The 20,175-nt window shown below is 42.7% G+C and overlaps 1 protein-coding gene across 1 annotated transcript; it reads left to right on the top strand.

The window, feature by feature from the left end:
- Nucleotides 1-1,385: 1,385 nt before the first annotated feature.
- Nucleotides 1,386-19,688, top strand: SERPINE1 (serpin family E member 1). The gene is made up of 9 exons (XM_089663255.1): nucleotides 1,386-1,522; nucleotides 7,550-7,794; nucleotides 9,832-10,077; nucleotides 12,140-12,334; nucleotides 12,436-12,634; nucleotides 14,150-14,250; nucleotides 14,371-14,457; nucleotides 16,021-16,104; nucleotides 19,338-19,688. Exons 1-9 carry the CDS (start codon nucleotides 1,506-1,508, stop codon nucleotides 19,373-19,375), a joined length of 1,212 nt encoding a protein of 403 aa, XP_089519381.1. The 5' UTR covers nucleotides 1,386-1,505; the 3' UTR covers nucleotides 19,376-19,688.
- The last annotated feature ends 487 nt before the right edge of the window (nucleotides 19,689-20,175 follow it).

The raw sequence follows: 20,175 nt of genomic DNA, 5'->3' as shown, positions 1-20,175 counted from the left end.
TCCCTCCCAGATTGTACGCTCGAAAGAGTAGGGCCCTCTTACCCCTCGTGTGCTGTTCGTAGCTGCTGTAATGTTTCATGTATTGTCCCCCCCTCTATTGTACAGCGCTGAGCAAACCCTTTGGCGCTATATAAACTCAATGTAATGTAATAATGTAATAATAAAGAAAAAAAATATTAATGGACAATAGAAATAAGAAAAAAATCACCAGGATAATATTAGTCCTTTATTTAAAAAAAAAATCATGATTGTATTCCCTTGTTTTCTCATTTCCAGTATGAAATCTGTCACCTATGTGGAGTCACAGGTTATTATTATTATTATTATTATTATTAATAATAATAATTACAATTAGAATTAGTAAATAATAATAATTAATTAAATAATTAATAATGACTATGAAATTCAAAATAATAAAAAAAAATCACCAGGAAAATAATAACTTAAAATGTTTATGACTGCACCTTTTTTGCATCACACTATGAAATTTGTCAAATACGTGGAGTCACACAAATCCCTTTTTAATACAAACAAAATAAAGAAAAAAAAATAATGGCTAAAAAATAGAAATTAAAGAAAATCACTAGGATAATATTAGTCCTTTATTTAAAAAAAAAAAAAATGATGATTGTATTCCCTTGTTTTCTCATTTCCAGTATGAAATCTGTCACCTATGTGGAGTCACAGGTTATTAATATTATTATTATTATTATTAATCATAATAATTACAATTAGAATTATTAAATAATAATTAATTAATAAAATAATTAATAATGACTATGAAATTTAAAATATAAAAAAAAATCACCAGGAAAATAATAACTTAAAATGTTTATGACTGCACCTTTTTGCATCACACTATGAAATTTGTCACATACGTGGAGTCACACGAATCCCTTTTTAATACAAACAAAATAAAGAAAAAAAAATGAATGGCTAAAAAATAGAAATTAAAAAAAATCACTAGGATAATATTAGTCCTTTTATTTAAAAAAAAAAAAAAAAAAAAAAATCATGATTGTATTCCCTTGTTTTCTCATTTCCAGTATGAAATCTGTCACCTATGTGGAGTCACAGGTTAAAACAAGGTCCATTGATAAACTTGTGTTTACGCGTTGCTGAGCATTTTCCGCTCGGCGCACACGGCTCTATTCCAGTCCAGGCAGGGAAATAATAATAACCAACCGCCACTGACAAACTTCTCCCAGTGAGGTCACTTTGGTTGACAGACAGCTAAATATGGAGAAGTGTACATTCACACACATGGCGCAGTGATTATTCACATCTGTCTGCAGACAGTGCAGGAGGCTGCCTTGTGTTGTTGGGTCACACCCCATAGGAAGGCGGTGGGGTTGGGGGGGGAGGGGAATATCATGTATAAATACTTGGCTGGGACAATCCACATCTCACAGCAGCCGACAGCTGGAGAAAGTGAAAAGTACAACTCCGCTCATACCGCCTGGGATCATCCGTCTCTGGATAGTACAACTCTGCATTACTACAGGATGGCCTCAAACATGCAGTGAGTATTCTGAACAGGAACTTTTTTTTTTAGTAACTTTTTTATTTTACTTTTTTTTTGTAACTTGATTCTCTACTTATTTTTTATACTCTTTACTTATTTTTTTTTAGTCACTTTTTTTTTTTTACTTTTTATTTTTTTTTTTTTGTAATTTGACTCTACTTATTTTTTTTATACTCTTTACTTTATTTTTTTTTAGTAACTTTTTTAATTTTACTTTTTATTTATTTTTTTGTAACCTGACTCTCTACTTATTTTTTTTTATACTTTTTACTTATTTTTTTTAGTAACTTTTTTTATTTTACTTTTTTATTTTTTTTTGTAACTTGACTCTCTACTTATTTTTTAGTTATTATTATAAACTTTGCAATGCAATTTCATCCTCAGGGAGCTTTCTTCCACTAGCAATGGAAGACTTGCACTATGCTTCAGTGGTCAAACTTTACCAGGTCAGGTGGATGAATGAAAGGTCCACCTCCTCCGTTCACAGAGAGCTTTCCATTGATGGATGCTGCAGTACAGCTTCTATGAATGGAGGATGGGCTGGTGAATGAAGGATCTACCTTCTCCATTCATAGAGAGCTTTGCATTGATGGATGCTGCAGTACAGCTTCTATGAATGGAGAATGGGCTGATGAATGAAAGGTCCACTTTCTCCATTCATTAAGAGCTTTCCTTTGATGGACACTATAGTATGGCTTTTATGAATGGAGGATGGGCTGAACAATGAAGGGTCCACCTTCTCCTTTCCTTAAGAGCTTTCCATTGATGGACACTTAGCACAACTTCTATGAATGGAGGACGGGCTGATGAATGAAGGATCAAGAGCTCAATACAAGAGGGATAGGAGGGCCCTGATCCTTGGAGCTTACAATCTAGGAGGGAGGGGCTAATGGTACAAAAGGTAATAACTGTGGGGGATGGACTGGTAGGAAGAGTAGAAGATTCTATTATTAGCTGAGAGCAGGATAGGCTTCCCTGAAGAGATAGGTTTTCAGAGATCGCCTAAAAGTGAGCAGAGTAAGCGATAGTCTGATAAATTGGGGTAGAGAGTTCTAGAGAATGGGGGAAGCTCTGGAGAAGTCCTGGAGACGAGCATGGGAGGAGGAGACAAGGGAGCTAGAGAGCAGGAGGTTGTGAGAGGAGCGGAGAGTACGGTTTGGGTGATATTTGGAGACAAGATCGGTGATGTAATTTGTTACAAATGGCTTTATATGTTATTGTTAATGTTTTGAATTTTATCCGTTGGGCAATGGGAAGCCAGTGGAGGGATTGGCTGAGAGGGGTGGAGGACACTGAGTGGAGGCCAGTGGAGGGATTGGCAGAGAGGGGTGGAGGACACTGAGTGGAGGCCAGTGGAGGGATTGGCAGAGACGGGTGGAGGACACTGAGTGGAGGCCAGTGGAGGGATTGGCAGAGAGGGATGAAGGACACCGAGTGGAGGCCAGTGGAGGGTTTGGCAGAGAGGGATGGAGGACACCAAGTGGAGGTCAGTGGAGGGATTGGCAGAGAGGGATGGAGGACACCGAGTGGAGGCCAGTGGAGGGATTGGCAGAGAAGGATGGAGAACACTGAGTGGAGGCCAGTGGAGGGATTGGCAGAGAGGGGTGCAGGACACTGAGTGGAGGTCAATGGAGGGATTGTCAGAAAGTGGAGAGATTGGCAGATTGGGATGGAGGACACTGAGTGGAGGCCAGTGGAGGGATTGACAGAGAGGGATGGAGGACACTGAGTGGAGGCCAGTGGAGGGATTGGCAGAGAGGGATGGAGGACACTGAGTGGAGGCCAGTGGAGGGATTGGCAGAGAGGGATGGAGGACACTGAGTGGAGGCCAGTGGAGGGATTGGCAGAGAGGGGTGGAGGACACTGAGTGGAGGCCAGTGGAGGGATTGGCAGAGAGGGATGGAGGACACTGAGTGGAGCCCAGTGGAGGGATTGGCAGAGAGGGGTGGAGGACACTGAGTGGAGGCCAGTGGAGGGATTGGCAGAGAGGGGTGCAGGACACTGAGTGGAGGTCAATGGAGGGATTGGCAGAAAGTGGAGAGATTGGCAGAGAGGGATGGAGGACACTGAGTGGAGGCCAGTGGAGGGATTGACAGAGAGGGATGGAGGACACTGAGTGGAGGCCAGTGGAGGGATTGGCAGAGAGGGGTGGAGGACACTGAGTGGAGGCCAGTGGAGGGATTGGTAGAGAGGGATGGAGGACACCGAGTGGAGGCCAGTGGAGGGATTGGCAGAGAGGGGTGGAGGACACCGAGTGGAGGCCAGTGGAGGGATTGGCAGAGAGGGATGGAGGACACCGAGTGGAGGCCAGTGGAGGGATTGGCAGAGAGGGATGGAGGACACCGAGTGGAGGCCAGTGGAGGGAATGGCAGAGAGGGGTGGCTGATCCCTTGTGGTGGAGAGGGAAGGCATCATGTGACCCTCTTGACAAGTGCCTACCACCGGGCCAGTGGCTGGTTTAACCATTGCAGCACTGGAAGGCTATTGCTGTGGGGTCTGAGGGTGGGTGAGAGCAGCCACCAGCACAAGGGACACTTCTCATTGGATGTAAGTTCCATCCCTTATACTGATTTAGATAACAGGGTCTAAGGCTTTACATTTAAAGCGAAGTACTGAGGAGACATATCTGCCCTTACTGAACTCTTGGACCTGGAACAAGCATTAAACAGTCAAAGTGAAGTTCGGGTTCCTGGGCTTCATACTTGTTCCTGGTCAGACTCGGGGATACCAAAGCCATTGGATTGTCATGATAGTCAGGCAACAAACATTTTCAGAAGGAGAAGTCAGCTCTGGCATCCTCCACATCCATCAGTACAAGTTTCCTCCTCTACCGATTCATGTTACCTGGAATAACCCTGCAGGATCCTTCATCAATTCCCTCATCAATCTCCCACTCTGCTCACAAAATGTACTTCCATCAGCTAGAATGAAGTAGTGGGAGGAACACGCTGTACCTGTCGGGGGCAATCTTCTGTACAACACGCACAGCTCTGTAGTTTGGTTGTTTATGTTATCGTGGAATTTTTATTATTTTAATATGATTATTATAATGTCATTATTTATATTTTATAATAAAGTGGTATTAAGGGCTGAAGTTATTTTTTACCTTTATGCATTTTATGTATGAAAGTAAAAAAACATTCTGTATGCCGCAGCAGCCCCCCCAATACTCACCTAAGCCCCCTCTCATACCAGCAATGTGCACTGGAGATACCCTGGGACTCCCTCTCCTCATTGGTTGAGACAGCAGTGAGAACCACTGATCCCCGCTGCTGTCAATCACAGCCAGTGAGCCAATGAGAAGAGAGGGGGGGCAGGGCTGAGCCGGGGCTGTGAATGGACGCATGGAGCAGTGGCATGGAAACGCGCCTGCTAGGGTTCCCCCATAGCAAGCTGCTTAAAACAATATTATTATTATGTCACAGATGGATGTGGTAAGGCCCACCTATTTAGCATTTTAACACAAAGTAGCAGCTGTTAATTATTAGCCTCAATGAACAAAATGAAATAAGAACTGTCAGAGTTGCCCTAATACAACCAACTCAATATTATTATTATTATTATTATTATTATTATTTGCTATGAGCAGGCCCCAGGAACTCCAGGAATTATTATTATTATTATTATTATTATGTGCTATGAGCAGGCCCCGGGAACTCCAGGAATTATTATTATTATTATTATTATTATTATGTGCTATGAGCAGGCCCCGGGAACTCCAGTAATTATTATTATTATTATTATTATTATTATTATTATGTGCTATGAGCAGGCCCCGGGAGCTCCAGGAATTATTATTATTATTATTTGCTATGAGCAGGCCCCGGGAACTCCAGGAATTATTATTATTATTATTATTATTATTATTTGCTATGAGCAGGCCCCGGGAACTCCAGGAATTATTATTATTATTATTATTATTATGTGCTATGAGCAGGCCCCGGGAACTCCAGGAATTATTATTATTATTATTATTATTATGTGCTATGAGCAGGCCCCGGGAACTCCAGGAATTATTATTATTATTATTATTATGTGCTATGAGCAGGCCCCGGGAGCTCCAGGAATTATTATTATTATTATTTGCTATGAGCAGGCCCCAGGAACTCCAGGAATTATTATTATTATTATTTTAATACGATTACTATGATGTCATTAACAAAATGAAATAAGAACTGTCAGGGTTGCCCTAATACAACCAACTCAATATTATTATTATTATTATTTGCTATGAGCAGGCCCCAGGAACTCCAGGAATTTATTATTATTATTATTATTATTTACTATGAGCAGGCCCCAGGAACTCCAGGAATTATTATTATTATTATTTTAATACAATTACTATGATGTCATTAACAAAATGAAATAAAAACTGTCAGGGTTTCCCTAATACAACCAACTCAATATTATTATTTTTTTTATATTATTATTTACTATGAGCAGGCCCCAGGAACTCCAGGAATTATTATTATTATTATTTTAATATGATTACTATGATGTCATTATGCATATTTTATAATTGAATAATAACATTATTAATTATATTAAAATAATAATAATACTAAATTGGTTGCATTAGGGCAACCCCGACAGTTCTTATTTCATTTTGTTAATGAATAATTAACAACTGCTGCTTTGTGCTTAAAATGCCAAATAGGTAGGCCTTACCACCGCCCATTTTCTGTGACATAATAATAATAATAATAATAATATTGTTTCAATATAATTAATATCATTATTAAAGTTTTATAATTAAATGTTGTTAATAATAATAATATTAATTACTATAATTGTTATTATTATTCATATTATTAGTATTATTTTTATTAATATTATTATTATTAGCTATGAACAGGCTCCAGAAACTGTCACAGAAAATGGGCAGTGGTCAATCCTGCCTATTTGGCATTTTAACACAAAGCAGCAGCTGTTAATTATTGGCCTTCATTATCAAAATGAAATAAGAACTGTCAGTGTTACCATAATGCAACCAATCCAGTACAGGCCTGTCCTACAAAAATTAAAGAAGTGGATTCACTTATGAATAGAAAAGTTAATGTTTTTGACAGCATTAGAGCCCAATGTATAGGGAATTCATGTACGATAATTGTTTCTAATATTTTTTTTTCAATTGCCTAAAATCTCCCAAACAGGACCAATTACAGGTCCAGGTCTCGTTATTTGTGTTTGCATACGTTAGAATTACCTTCACTTATACTTAGAGCACACAAATTGAACCTGTGTTTTTTTGAGCTAGGGCAAGGTAACAAGCAGGGGCGGACTGACCATTTGGAAATTTGGGCACTGCCCGAGGGCCCGGGGTCAGTAGGGGGCCCCATGAGATGCCCCTGGTACCTTTTTCCATAGGCTTTTTTGATTTTAGGCAAGGACACAGGGGCCCCATGATCCCCTATTGCTCGGGGGCCCCATGAGTTATCAGTCCGCCCCTGGGCCCCATGATCCCCTATTGCCCGGGGCCCCATGAGTTGTCAGTCCGCCCCTGATAACAAGTTCACTTTAATAACAGTTCTCATCAGATAGCTTACTTTTCCTCGTGGCTCCAAGAAAATGGAGATACCTGGTACTTCTGGACTAACTCTTTTTCCTCCGTTTAACAGTTCTGATGCTTGGTGATTGGCTGCTGAAGCCCACAGCACTTTCAATTGATGGGAAACGTGTGTAAGTTCACAACTTTCACAGGACTTTCTCCCTTTGTTCCCAAGTACCCAAGAAGAGCAATGGGGAACAGGGGCGGACTGACTATTTGGAAACTCGGGCACTGCCCGAGGGCCCGGGGTCAGTAGGGGGCCCCATGAGATGCCCCTGGTACCTTTTTCATAGGCTTTTTTGAGTTTGGGCAAAGACACAGGGGCCTCATGATCCCCTATTGCCCGGGGGCCCCATGAGTTGTCAGTCTGCCCCTGATGGGGAAGCAAAGGAACATGAATATAAACTGATGATGGACTCAGTATCAGAATGAGCAGCTTTAAGTATGTCATTGTTTCCTTTTATGTCTTCTTACAGGCTATTGACACTCACCTACCTGTTGTGGACAGTGGCAGCTCTGCGCCCGAACACCCTGAGTAAAGTGGCCCAGAGGGATGCTGGTTTTGGCCTTCGTTTATTCCAGGAGGTTCTTCAGGAGCACAAAGATAAGAATTTAGGGTTTTCACCTTATGGGGCTTCCTCTGCATTGAACATCCTTCAGTCTGGGGCAGATGGTGAGACTCTGGAACAAATTCGGACAGCCCTTAATTATGGATACTCTGGTAAGCCAATGTGACATTTTGGATGAATCTCGCTGTCTATGTCAGCCTTTCTAGACTTTTTTATTTTTTTTTATAATAGGGGAACCCTTGAAATTACTTTGAGATCTCAAACTACCCCATCTAAAAATTATTATATCTTAAATAGATTATTATATTATATTATCGCTACACCACATTGGTGGTCGGTGGAAATCATGCCATGTTACACTGGTGGTCAGTGTAGTTTCCTCATAGTTTAGTGGCCAATTTTCCTTACATTGGTGGTCAGTTGTTAGAATTGCCCTTACATTGCTGATCAATGGGAAGAATGACCCTTACAATGGTGGTCAGTGGTTAGAATTGCCCCCTTACATTGGTGATCAGTGAGAAGAATACCCCTTACATTGCTGGCCAGTGGAAAGAATGCCCTTTTCATTGATGATCAGTGGGAAGGATGACCCATACATTGGTGGTTAGTGGAAAGAATGACCCATACATTGGTGGTCATTGGGAAGAGTGCCCCTTGCATTGATGATCTGTGGGAAGAATTACCCTTACATTGGTTGTCAGTGGAAAAATTACCCTTACATTGATGATCAGTGGGAAGAATTACTGTTACAATGGTGTTCAGTTGGAAGAACTGCCCTTACATTGGTAGTTATTGGGAAGAATGTCTGTTACATTGGTGATCAGTGAGAAGAATACCCCTTACATTGGTGGTCAGTGGGAAAAATGCCTCTTTCATTGATGATCAGTGGGAAGAATGCCCCTTACATTGGTGATCAGTGGGAAGAATTCCGTTTACATTGGTGATCAGTGAGAAGAATACCCCTTGCATTGGTGGTCAGTGGGAAGAATGCCCCTTTCATTGATGATCAGTGGGAAGAATGACCCATACATTGGTGGTTAGTGGAAAGAATGACCCATACATTGGTGGCTAGTGAAAATAATGAACCATACATTGGTGTTCATTGGGAAGAATGCCCTTACATTGGGGGTCAGTGGAAAGAATGCCCCTTTCATTGATGATCAGTGGGAAGAATGCCCCTTACATTGGTGGTCAGTGGAAAGAATGCCCCTTTCATTGATGATCAGTGGGAAGAATGCCCCTTACATTGGTGGTCAGTGGAAAGAATGCCCCTTTCATTGATGATCAGTGGGAAGAATGCCCCTTACATTGGTGGTCAGTGGAAAGAATGCCCCTTTCATTGATGATCAGTGGGAAGAATGACCCATACATTGGTGGTCAGTGGAAAGAATGACCCATACATTGGTGTTCATTGGGAAGAATGCCTCTTACATTGGTGATCAGTGAGAACAATGCCCCTTACTTTGGTGATCAGTGGAAAGAATGCCCCTTACATTAGTTGTCAGTGGAAAAATTCCCCTTACATTGATGATCAGTGGGAAGAATTCCCCATACATTGGTGGTCAGTGGAAAAATGACCCTTACATTGGTTGTCAGTGAGAAGAATTACCATTACAATGGTTTTCAGTGGGAAGAATTGCCCTCACATTGGTGGTCATTGGGAAGAATGCCCCTTCAGGGACAGGCAGGAGATCAGTCCACCACTTCTCACTACTGAAGAGTTGTATGTTAATCTGGTGAATGGATGGGTTTCTTCTCAAAAACATACCAAGAGGTTGATTGGCTCATAACCACAGAAAAGGGCTGAATACCGAGATAGAATCTAGGCCCTGTATGATAAAAAGTAGTACTAAAACATCAAAATTGCTGGTGTGGGTATATGTACAGCACATTCTCTTATCTGCATTAAGTTTGTATATTTTTTTCCCATGTTTGACTGCTCTATTTCCTTCCTCAGTACAGAAACATTTACAATAGCTAATAGTTTAGGAGTTCTGCCTAAACTTTGCCCAAAATACATCTTTGACTTTTTCTAGGAACATTCAATTCAAAGCAGAGATTGATATTATACAAAGTGTCAGGATTCTAAAAAACAGGAAATAAATCATGATAAAGTCTGACATTCATTTCATGCTTGTCTATAACTGAAAGTATAACTTTCACTTACTCTCCTATTCTTGTCCCTTTAGAAAGGACGGTGTCTACAGCTCTCCGCAAAATCCGCCATCAGATCAGTGGCTCCAACGTCTCCGATGATCACAACACAAGAGTGAATATAGCTGATGGACTGTTTGTACAACGAGACCTTAATCTGACTCCAGGCTTCCTGAAAAGATTCCATGCTATCTTCCGGCGCCATGTGACCCAGATGAATTTTACAGATCCATTGCAAGCTAAGGACATCTTGAACCAATGGGTGGAGAACCAAACCAATGGTGAGAAGCCAGCTAAAGCCTAGGGTTCCGTATATTTAGGACATTTGATAATATGACTTATTTAGAGTGTTAGAGCTCATGTACACTGCAGCTGATAAACTCACGTTTAGAAGCTGTTCAGCGTTTTTTTTCAGCAGCCCCTGAACTCTCACTAATGTTTTCCTATGTATCCATGTACACATCGTCGTTTACAGGCATTTGAGTTTACAGTCGTTATTTTGAACGCACTGCTTATTTTGAAGCAGTCGATTTTATCAGCGTTTCAAATGCAAAACGCGGCTAAATGCGGCAAATCGCGTTTATAAGCGTTTGTGTTTGAAATTATTTTTTACCTCTTCCATTTACCGATGCTGTCCAGAGCCATGCAAAGCATTTTCAAGGTACTCAGATGGACAAAACACTGAACACAGGATGTTCCTGCCAAGCTTGTCACACATTGTAATGACCAATTCACACCTCAGACCTCTCCCACCCTTGGAAACAAAAGATATGTTACTGACCATTCACACCTCAAATTCCTCATGAAGACCCCCTGCCAGGTGGCTTTACTGACTCCCTCCACCAGACACCTTTCCCACCCTTGGAAACAAAACAAATGTTAATGACCATTCACGCCTCAAATTCCTCATGCAGACCCCCTGCCAGGTGGCCTGAATGATTCCCTCCACCAGACACCTTTCCCACCCTTGGAAATAAAAGAAATGTTAATGAGCAACCAGGGGCGGACTGACAACTCATGGGGCCCCCGGGCAATAGGGGATCATGGAGCCCCTGTGTCCTTGCCCAAACTCAAAAAAGCCTATGAAAAAGGTCCGGGGCATCTCATGGGGCCCCCTACTGACCCCAGGCCCTCGGGCAGTGCCCAAGTTTCCAAATGGTCAGTCCCCCCTGTGAGCAACTCACACTTAAGCTAATCTCAACACATACTGCTGTCTCTGCTTCTACTCTCTGTATTATTCTGAAACAGTCTGAAATAGTTAATAATTTACCACTTTTCAGTGCATTCTGGGCATTTGGGAGGTTCTCCTGTGTTTATCTTTAAAAAATTCTTCTAAACGCACATAAATGCGCATAAATGCATTATGCAAACATTGATAAACAGACTTTTTTTTACCTACGTTTTCTAGCAGTCAGTTTCCATCATTCAGAAATGTCCCATGTACATGGGGCCTTATTCAAGCCTATAGGATGTGGCATTCACCATAATACCATCCAAGTCAAACTGACTATGTTGTTTTGTACCTGCAATGAAATCTTGGATGAATGTCAAACCGTGGACCCATTTGTGGGTTTTGTCTGCAGTCTTAAAGCAAATCTGTGCTTTACCTATTTCGGGCTCAGTAACAGGTTTGCTTTAATTCCATGCCCCCCCTATATAAATATACGCTTCCTTTGCATCCACAACAATCAGTTCAGTGCAGGGAGCCAATGCAATCAACTGGTACAGCCATACAGTATATGGAGGAGCATGTTCCATGTGACGTTATATCAAACATTGCTTTAAAATAGGGAGTCCTTAGCCCTGTGTGAGCTGTGACTTCAGCAACTCATAGCTTACCTAGGATTTTCCTTTCACTCACAGCGCCTGAACAGAGCGGCAAAGGACAGATCTTGAGCATAAACCTCATTAGCAAAGCAGAGAGTCATTTTACTGACTTTTTTTTAAAGGTACAAGCTTCAGGGTTCTCATCCCTATCCTTCACTAAAGGGGTGTCAATGACCTGACACAATCGTGCATACCAGGTGACTCTCAAAGAACAGTAATTAATCAAAGTGTTGGCATAGAGTGATATATTTATAGTGTCAGGTTATTTCACATTGCCCAAATGGTGGAGAACAAATAGAGCAAAGCCAACCGGACTTCAGCAGCATCTTTCCAAGGCAATGGCTAATGGTTTCTTGGGTCTCGTCTTACCTCCACTGAATGATATACATTACAAGATGCCAGATAGGACATTTCAATACCTTTGAAAGTAACAGAAGATTCAATGATAACCTTGGTATTTTAGGTTTGCCTAGTTTATTATTTCTTCACACTGACCACCATTTGCTTATATTGTAGGAATGATCAAGGACTTATTGGGAAGCAATTCCATTCCTCCACTGACCCGACTGGTCCTACTCAGTGCTGTCAGTTTCTGCGGAAAATGGGTCCTCCCATTCCCAGAGAAGGCCACCCACAGTAGGCCATTCTACCGTTCTGATGGATCTGAGGTCCAAACCAAAATGATGGCCAATACTGGCAAGTACAACTGCAGTAAGTATTCTCCACCAGTAAATTTCCATTGAAATGCATTACAGTAGCCATTACCAGGCAGGGACCAATTAAACAGTATAATAAATTCTCCTTTCCCTTAGGTGAGTTTGAAACTCCAGATGGAGATTATTATGATGTCATTGAGCTGCCGTATGAAGGGGGAGAGCTCAGCATGTTGATAGCCGCACCTTATGAGAAACATGTACCACTGTCCGCCATCACAAACATCCTGACTTCAGAGCTCATCAACCAGTGGAAAGCCAATATGAAGAAATCAACTCGTCTCCTCGTTTTGCCCAAGTAAGGATTATCCTATGTCTTTTCACAATTTGATCCAAAGGGAATCTTTATTTAAAAATATATATTTAGTGCAGCGGAGCTCAAACTTCAGAAGGGTCTTCAAAAAGGTCACAGAAGGGGACATTCCAAAATCTCAACATGGCCATGACATGTTGAACTCAATTTTGTAGCCACTCTATTTGTGTCACCAAGCTAGCAGGGCACACTGGGGAACACAACCATGTTCTGTTCTACCTACAGCTCAGGAATCGATTTTTTTTAGAGATGTTCTTTACAAATAGAACTTCAAGTTTAATTTCCATGTAAACTGGACCCAGTGCAGTTTCAGGGGGAAGAAAACAACATTTTTTATGTGAAAAAAACATTTGTTCTTAACGAGGCCCCCGTGCCTCAAATCGTCATATATCCATAAAAAACTGGATGGTCAATTCACCCAAAATTGACATTTTAGCCCAACTAGGTGAAAAGATCGATTTTCTTTGTCCCCTCAGAGACCCCCGGTCTGTGGAGAGATTCCTGGTTTATCAGCAGAATTCTGGGAACACCTTATGAACACAGAATAACATTTCTTGGTATAAACTGTTTTTGCTAGCTTTATGAGAATTAGCCGTATGAAGAAAATGTCAAGGTTATCTTATCATTGTTTATACTTTCTGGTGCAAGTTAAAACAGTTTCATTAAACTTTTAATATATCTGCAAAAACCTAACTTAATACTTAAAATGGCGTACATCAACAAAATGGAGGTTATCTAGATCCTTTCACTAGGAGAGCAGGACCCCTCATAATGGCCAAAGCTGGTGTGAAGACTTGGTCCTCAAGAGGCAGAAACCGTATGGTAGTTCCACTCTGCAGCATCTACCAAACAATTAAACGTCTATGTCCCTTTAGTCAGTTATGACCCACATCCTCTCCCAACATGTCATGGCTGTCATTGAAGGGGATGGGCACAGATGTACCTTAGATTGTACGCCCCTTGAGGGTTAGGGACTGATGTGAATGTACAATATATATATGTAAAGCACTGCATAAAATTGACGGCGCTTTATAAGTACCTGAAATAAATAATAAATAAATGTAACCCACAGTCCACTGGTGCCCAATACACAATGGGTGTCTGAACTGGGAGACCAACTAATCTGCATATTAACACCCCTCTAATCTTTTTTTAAAAAATGAAACAGGATTATCAGTAGACTGTATAGGGAGATCAGTACACAACTCTGCTATTCGAAATGACAGATTAGACCAGAGATCTTGAAAGTAAACCTATACTGAGAAACTAAAGAGGGGTCACTGCAGATGTTTCTTTTCGTAAATGCTAATTACCTGGTTAAAAGTAGATCAGAAGCTTTAAATTCACTCTAACATTTTAATCTGCATTCTTGAGCTGGGTTCATAAGTGCTGAAGACAGAGGCAGCCTACAATTAGTATTTAAGTAGATCTGCAATGGAAGTCTTGTATTTCTCTCCAGCGCCTTCTGAACACAATATTAATAATCTCTCTTGTCCTCAGGTTTTCTTTGGTCAGTGAGGTCAATCTGAAGACTCCTCTTGAGCGCCTCGGCATTGAAGACATGTTCTCAGAGGAAAAAGCCGACTTTAGCCGCTTATCAAGTAAGTAATCGGCAAAATGACTTAATGGGGAAGAACGGAGCAGAGCTGGCTTTTTAGCAGGGTTGGGTTACGCATTTCCTTCATTTTCTAATAGAACAATCTGATTTTTTTCACCTAAAGATGAAAGGCCACTGTATGTGTCAGAAGCATTCCAGAAAATCAAAGTTGAAGTGACGGAAAGTGGAACGAGAGCTTCAGCTGCTACAGGTAAGAGGTCAAGTCTTTACTAGTATCAGATGAGGCCATGGTCTTCATTAGAGTTACCAGCTAATATGAAGGCTTATCTGACTGAATATAAATTGAATAGAATGTTTAGACAGGCTCTCATTGTAGGAAGATTTTAAGGAAATTGTACATTCCAATTGAGAGCCATCTTCATCCCACCAGTATTTTTTAAATGGTCCTGATTCTCAGCCTATGAGAATGCAGTTGTAGTGTTCCCCGCACTGCCTCTGTATGCCCACAGAGAGAAACTGCAGATATTCATAAAACAAAATTCTTTAATTACATAAAGCATACTGGAATTTAACAAGATATGCGTTGGTGGAGCACTGTACCCCAGGATAGGAAGATATCAGAGTGAGTGTCCACCTCTATCAATTAGGGTGTCCTACAGGAGTGGTTGTCGACCTTATTGAGACCAATGTCCAAAAAATACTTCCAAAACCTTTCATGCCCCAACAGTAATACTAAAAAAAAGTTTATACTTGCACAATAAACATATGGGAACACAAAATATGTATAGAAATTCTGGATTGCTCTGGATTTGGCTGGGTGTCACTATGGGGGATGGAGGTTCTGAAGAGGGTAAGGGGACTCTGCAACTGTACAGGATGGGTTTTATAGAGAGCTTGGGAGTCTCTCAAGGAAGTTAGGGGTTTTGCAGGGGCTATATGGGAGACAGGAATGCACTGCAGGGGCTGGGTGACACTGTGGGAGACTGTTGAGGGCAGGGGCAGACTGACCATTCGAGCACTCGGCACTGCCTGAGGGCCCCGGGTCAGTAGGGGGCCCCATGAAATGCCCCTGGTACCTTTTTATAGGTTTTTTTTTGGTGTACTTTGAGTGTGGGCAAGGACACAGGGGCACCATGATACTCTATTGCCCGGGGGCCCCATGAGTTGTCAGTCCGCCCCTGGTTGAGGGCACTATAAACAGCTGAAGGTTCTTCGGGCAGGGGACTGGGAGGCACTATGGTAAGTTGACATGAAATGGGGTGACTCTTAGGGCCCTGAGAACACTGTGAGGGGTTGAGGGCTACTATAAGAGGTTGGGTGGCACTATGGGAGCTGGAAAGCACTGTGGGAAGTTAGGGGATCTGCAGCTATCTGGGGGGGGGGGGGAGCAGCCTGGCAATGGCCCGATGGCTGAGAATACTGTCCTAGAGGGTCCCTGGAATAGTCCAGAGTACATTCAAAGAATGAGAGCACCACAAAAACTTAAATGAGTCTTGTAGAATATTATATTTCACCACAAGAGGTCAAAAAGCCGACATGTTTCGTGGTCCCAAAACACCCTTCATCAGGGCTTGAATGCTGGCTGCAAATTTACGACCATACTGGACTATAGTTGCAAAGTCAACAGATCAATGTGACTAAGTAAATATAGATCCTCAGTGCAAAAGCGAGTGAAAAGCAGCAGGATTAAAACAGTGCAATATAAATCTGCAGGAAGACCTTCACAAACCAGCAGATACAGCACAAAATGTCATTATATTTGCCTTAGTAGGGCTGTGCAGATACATTTAACAATATGCCAATTTTTCCACAGCTGCCATTCTAATGGCTCGTATGGCTCCTCTTGAAGTCATCATGGACCATCCTTTCTTGTTCCTCATTCGACATAACCCAACAGGTAAGGCATGTTCGAATGCCCATAATAGTGTAAGCTGTATGTGTTACAACTACAGCAGTCCTCTCATTTAAAGCTGAACTCCAGGAAAATAGCTAAATACTTGTATAAAATACATATGCCGGGGCTGCTTTACCTGCCAAGTTATTTGTATTTCTGTCCAGCCAGTTCTAAGATTTACATAGCTCTACCATGTCTGGCAGGACACGGGACCTGATTTTTATCTGCTGTCATTAAGTAAAGCTTACAGGTCTTGTTCCTCCCTCGGTCTATGGCTGGACGGTGAAGGGAGAAGCAGTAGACTGATCAGATTATCTCTCTACTCTCTCCTATTAACCTTTTTCTTGTTAACACATGGAGCGCAGCATGGGCTCCTTGTGTTTCTTCTCCCTTCCCCAGTCTGAGCTCTGCTGTACAAAGGATTACAAGAGGCTTGTACTAAGCCAAATGCAGGTACCTACACTGCTTGCTTTAAAAAAAAACATTTTATGATTTATTAATGAATACAGAGCTGCGTTAATTTCTGTCTTTTACATCTGCTTGGTGTTCAGCTTTAAAGGGTCCATACTCCCGAGGTGACATTTCAGATGTAGGTAGCGTTGGTTATAGGTTTTCAAATCTCTTGGCAACTTTGGTAGTGAGATCTCACATGTTGGGCTTCAAAATGTGGAATTGTGCATGTTTTTTAAAGTTACCTGAATGCCAGTCAAAGCTTAGTCACTAAATAAAATGGTTACCTTACAGTCCTGTTTACACTGTTGTGTATGCTTTGCTTCAAAAATTCAGGGCCCCTCCTCTACGGGGCCCAAGCAGCTGGGTGAATCGGTTGTGCGCAAGGAGGGTGATCGATATGGCGTAGGGGGGCAATTACTGTAACCAATCCCCTGTGTGGTTCTCTCTGCAGCAGCTGAAAGCTGGCTTCTTATCCTCTCCCTCCCACTGGTTTTCTGCTGCAGCAGAGAGAGCCATACAGGGGACCGGTTCCAGTAATTGCCCCCTCTGCACATATCACCATCCCTGTGCATCATAGGTTTCCTCCTTCCCCCCTGTGTGCCCGCAGAGTAGGGGAAGGAATGGTCTGGTAAATATGTCACATTTACCAGCCCCTTCCTTTCCTGAATGAACACAATGACTGATTGATACCGATCACTCACCGTGTTCCTTCATAACTGAAGCATAGAAAACTGTGTTTTTTGAGGGGGCTGTCAGGTTGATTGTATGGGGCCCCATGGTTTCTAACAACAGCCCTGCACAAATCATACCTTATTTTGCTTTATTGGTGCTTCAAAGCGTCTCCAATGCCTCAACAGACATCTATCACAATGCTCACTAACAGGACCTGCAGCATTTGAGGAGCTTTTATTCAGAGTTAGCTTTGCTTTGTTTTGGAGGTATTGGAGTAAGGTGAGTGGGAACCAGAGAAAAAGGACTAAGCGGCAGAGGATCAGCAGAGCTGGGGGACTTATAGCAGGAGAAATTGGCAATGTCACACGTGGTGCACAGCATGGGAGCGGCTATTGGAGAAAGAGGAGGATCAGCAGAGGTGGGGGTTACTATTGAGTGGAGGATCAGCAGAGCTGGGGGCTATTACTGAGCAGGAGATCAGCAGACCTGGGGGTACTACTGAGCAGGGTACCAGCAGATCTGGGGGTTACTACTGAGTGGGGGATCAGTAAAGTTTGGGGTTACTACTGAGAAGGGATCAGCAGAGCTGGGGGTTACTACTGAGCAGGGAATCAGCAGAGCTGGGGGTTACTACTGAGTGAGGGATCATCAGAGATGGTGGTTACTACTAAGCAGGGGATCAGCAGAGATGGGGGTTACTACTGAGCGGGGGATCAGCAAAGCTGGGGGTTACTTCTGAGCAGGGGATCAACAGAACTCGGGGTTACTACTGAGTGGAGGACCAGCAGAGCTGGGATTACTACTGAGTGGGGGGACCAGAAGGGCTGGGGGTTATTACTAAGCCAGGGATCATCTGACCTGGGGGTACTACTGAACAGGGGATCAGCAGATCTGGGGGTTACTACTGAGCAGGGGATAAGCAGAGCTGGGGGTTACTACTGAGTGGGAGATCATAAAAGCTGGGGATTACTACTCAGAGGGGGATCAGCAGAACCGGGGGTTACTACTGAGCAGGGGATCAGCAGGGCTGGGGGTTACTACTGAGCAGGGGATCAGCAGAGCTGGGGATTACTACTGAGTGGGAGATCAGAAAAGCTGGGGGTTACTACTGAGAGGGGGTTCAGCAGAACTGGGGGTTACTACTGAGTGGGGGATCAGCAGAGATGGGGGATACTACTGAGTGGGGGATCATCAGAGATGGGGGTTACTACTGAGTGGGGGAGCATCAGAGATGAGGGTTACTACTGAGCAGGGGATCAGCAGAGATGGGGGATACTACTGAGCCAGGGATCAGCAAAGCTGGGGGTTACTACTGAGTAGGGGATCAACAGAACTTGGAGTTACTACTGAGTGGAGGATCAGCAAAGCTGGAATTACTATTGAGCAGGGGATCAGCAGAGCTGGGGGTTATTACTGAGCAGGGGATCAGCAGAGTTGGGGTTACTGCTGAGCGAGGGATCAGAAAAGCTGGGGGTTACTACTGAGCTGAACGAGGGTACTAATAAGCTGGGGATCTGCTGAGTAAGGGAACCATCACGCCGGGGTTCTACTGAGCCCCTTTAAAACACATATGAGAAAATCACCACTCACAGGGCATTTGCTGAGCTTCATTAAAGCTTAAAAAAGCATCACAGAGGCATCAAAAACACATTAAAAAAAGCATATCAAAGCAGTAGGTGCTTTGTTGCGTGTTAAAGTCGAAGCAAGTGTGAACAAGCCCTGAGTGTTCTAAGTTAGCATTGGATCTTCCAGCCACAGATCTGAACTGGCAGTCATAGTACACTACAAGAGAAAAATGTAGCGATTTAATGTATTAATTATAAAATGATTGTAGTGATGTAGTGGACGTAATATATACCTTTGTATCAGGGGCGGACTGACCATTTGGAAATTCGGGTACTGCCCGAGGGCCCGGGGTCAGTAGGGGGCCCCATGAGATGCCCCTGGTACCTTTTTCATAGGCTTTTTTGAGTTTGGGCAAGGACACAGGGGCCCCATGATCCCCTATTGCCCGGGGGCCCCATGAGTTGTCAGTCCGCCCCTGCTTTGTACTTTATGCCCCGGCCTAGGACCGTATACTGACACACAACGTCTCTTGTTCTTTCTCCTAGGTACGCTGCTGTTCATAGGACAAGTCATGGAGCCATGAGTCTATCGCCATCTAGTGATAATATTCAGTACCTCACCTCCTTCACCTTTTGATCAGCAATTGTGAAAAGTCACTACGGCTGAGAAGCTTTGATTCCGGAGAAGCTTGAAGGACTACTAAGGGGGGGGGAATGGGGGGCCACGGGTAGTGTGAATGCGTGATATGCAGTATGAGAGCGCTGTATGGAGTGTGTGAGCAGGTCGTGAGCTATTCGCACAAAAAAAAAGATTATATTGCTAATGAGATTTATATTTCGGAGTATGAAATTTTTATACTGTTTGTATATTTAATAAATCTATTTATTTATATTTTACTCTGGCCTGTATGTAATTTATATGATAACCAATGGAAAGAATACATTTTTGATAAACGTTTGCACAACTACCATGAAAGTTATAAACTCCACATTGTGACCAGAGGGGTCTGGGGCAGGGGCGGACTGACCATTTGGAAACTCGGGCACTGCCCGAGGGCCCTGGGTCTGTAGGGGGCCCCATGAGATACCCCTGGTACCTTTTTCATAGGCTTTTTTGAGTTTGGGCAAGGACACAGGGGCCCCATGATCTCCTATTGCCCGGGGGCCCCATGAGTTGTCAGTTTGCCCCTGGTCTGGGGTGGTACTGTAATATAAATGAATAGACCTTTAAAGTGTATTTCCACTGCAGCCAAACTGGGATAACACCTCTTTTATGCAGTGCCTTGAAAAAGTCTTCATACCCCTTGAAATTTTCCACATGTTGTCATGTTACAACCAAAAACGGAAATGTATTTTATTGGGATTTGATGTGATAGACCAACAC

The sequence above is a fragment of the Staurois parvus genome, unplaced genomic scaffold (assembly GCF_062004578.1).
Source record: "Staurois parvus isolate SC_StPar_1 unplaced genomic scaffold, SC_StPar_1.0 ptg001642l, whole genome shotgun sequence".
In the NCBI taxonomy this organism is placed as follows: domain Eukaryota; kingdom Metazoa; phylum Chordata; class Amphibia; order Anura; family Ranidae; genus Staurois; species Staurois parvus.
Note: the sequence above shows the minus strand (reverse complement) of the source record. Positions and strands in the feature narration are given on the sequence as shown.

What these genes read in the sequence shown, in the direction of transcription:
- SERPINE1 (XM_089663255.1), top strand. An exon ending in GGTGGAGAACCAAACCAATG is followed by an intron (nt 10,078 to 12,139) that starts GTGAGAAGCCAG and finishes CTTATATTGTAG; the next exon opens with GAATGATCAAGGACTTATTG. An exon ending in GAGAGCTTCAGCTGCTACAG is followed by an intron (nt 14,458 to 16,020) that starts GTAAGAGGTCAA and finishes ATTTTTCCACAG; the next exon opens with CTGCCATTCTAATGGCTCGT.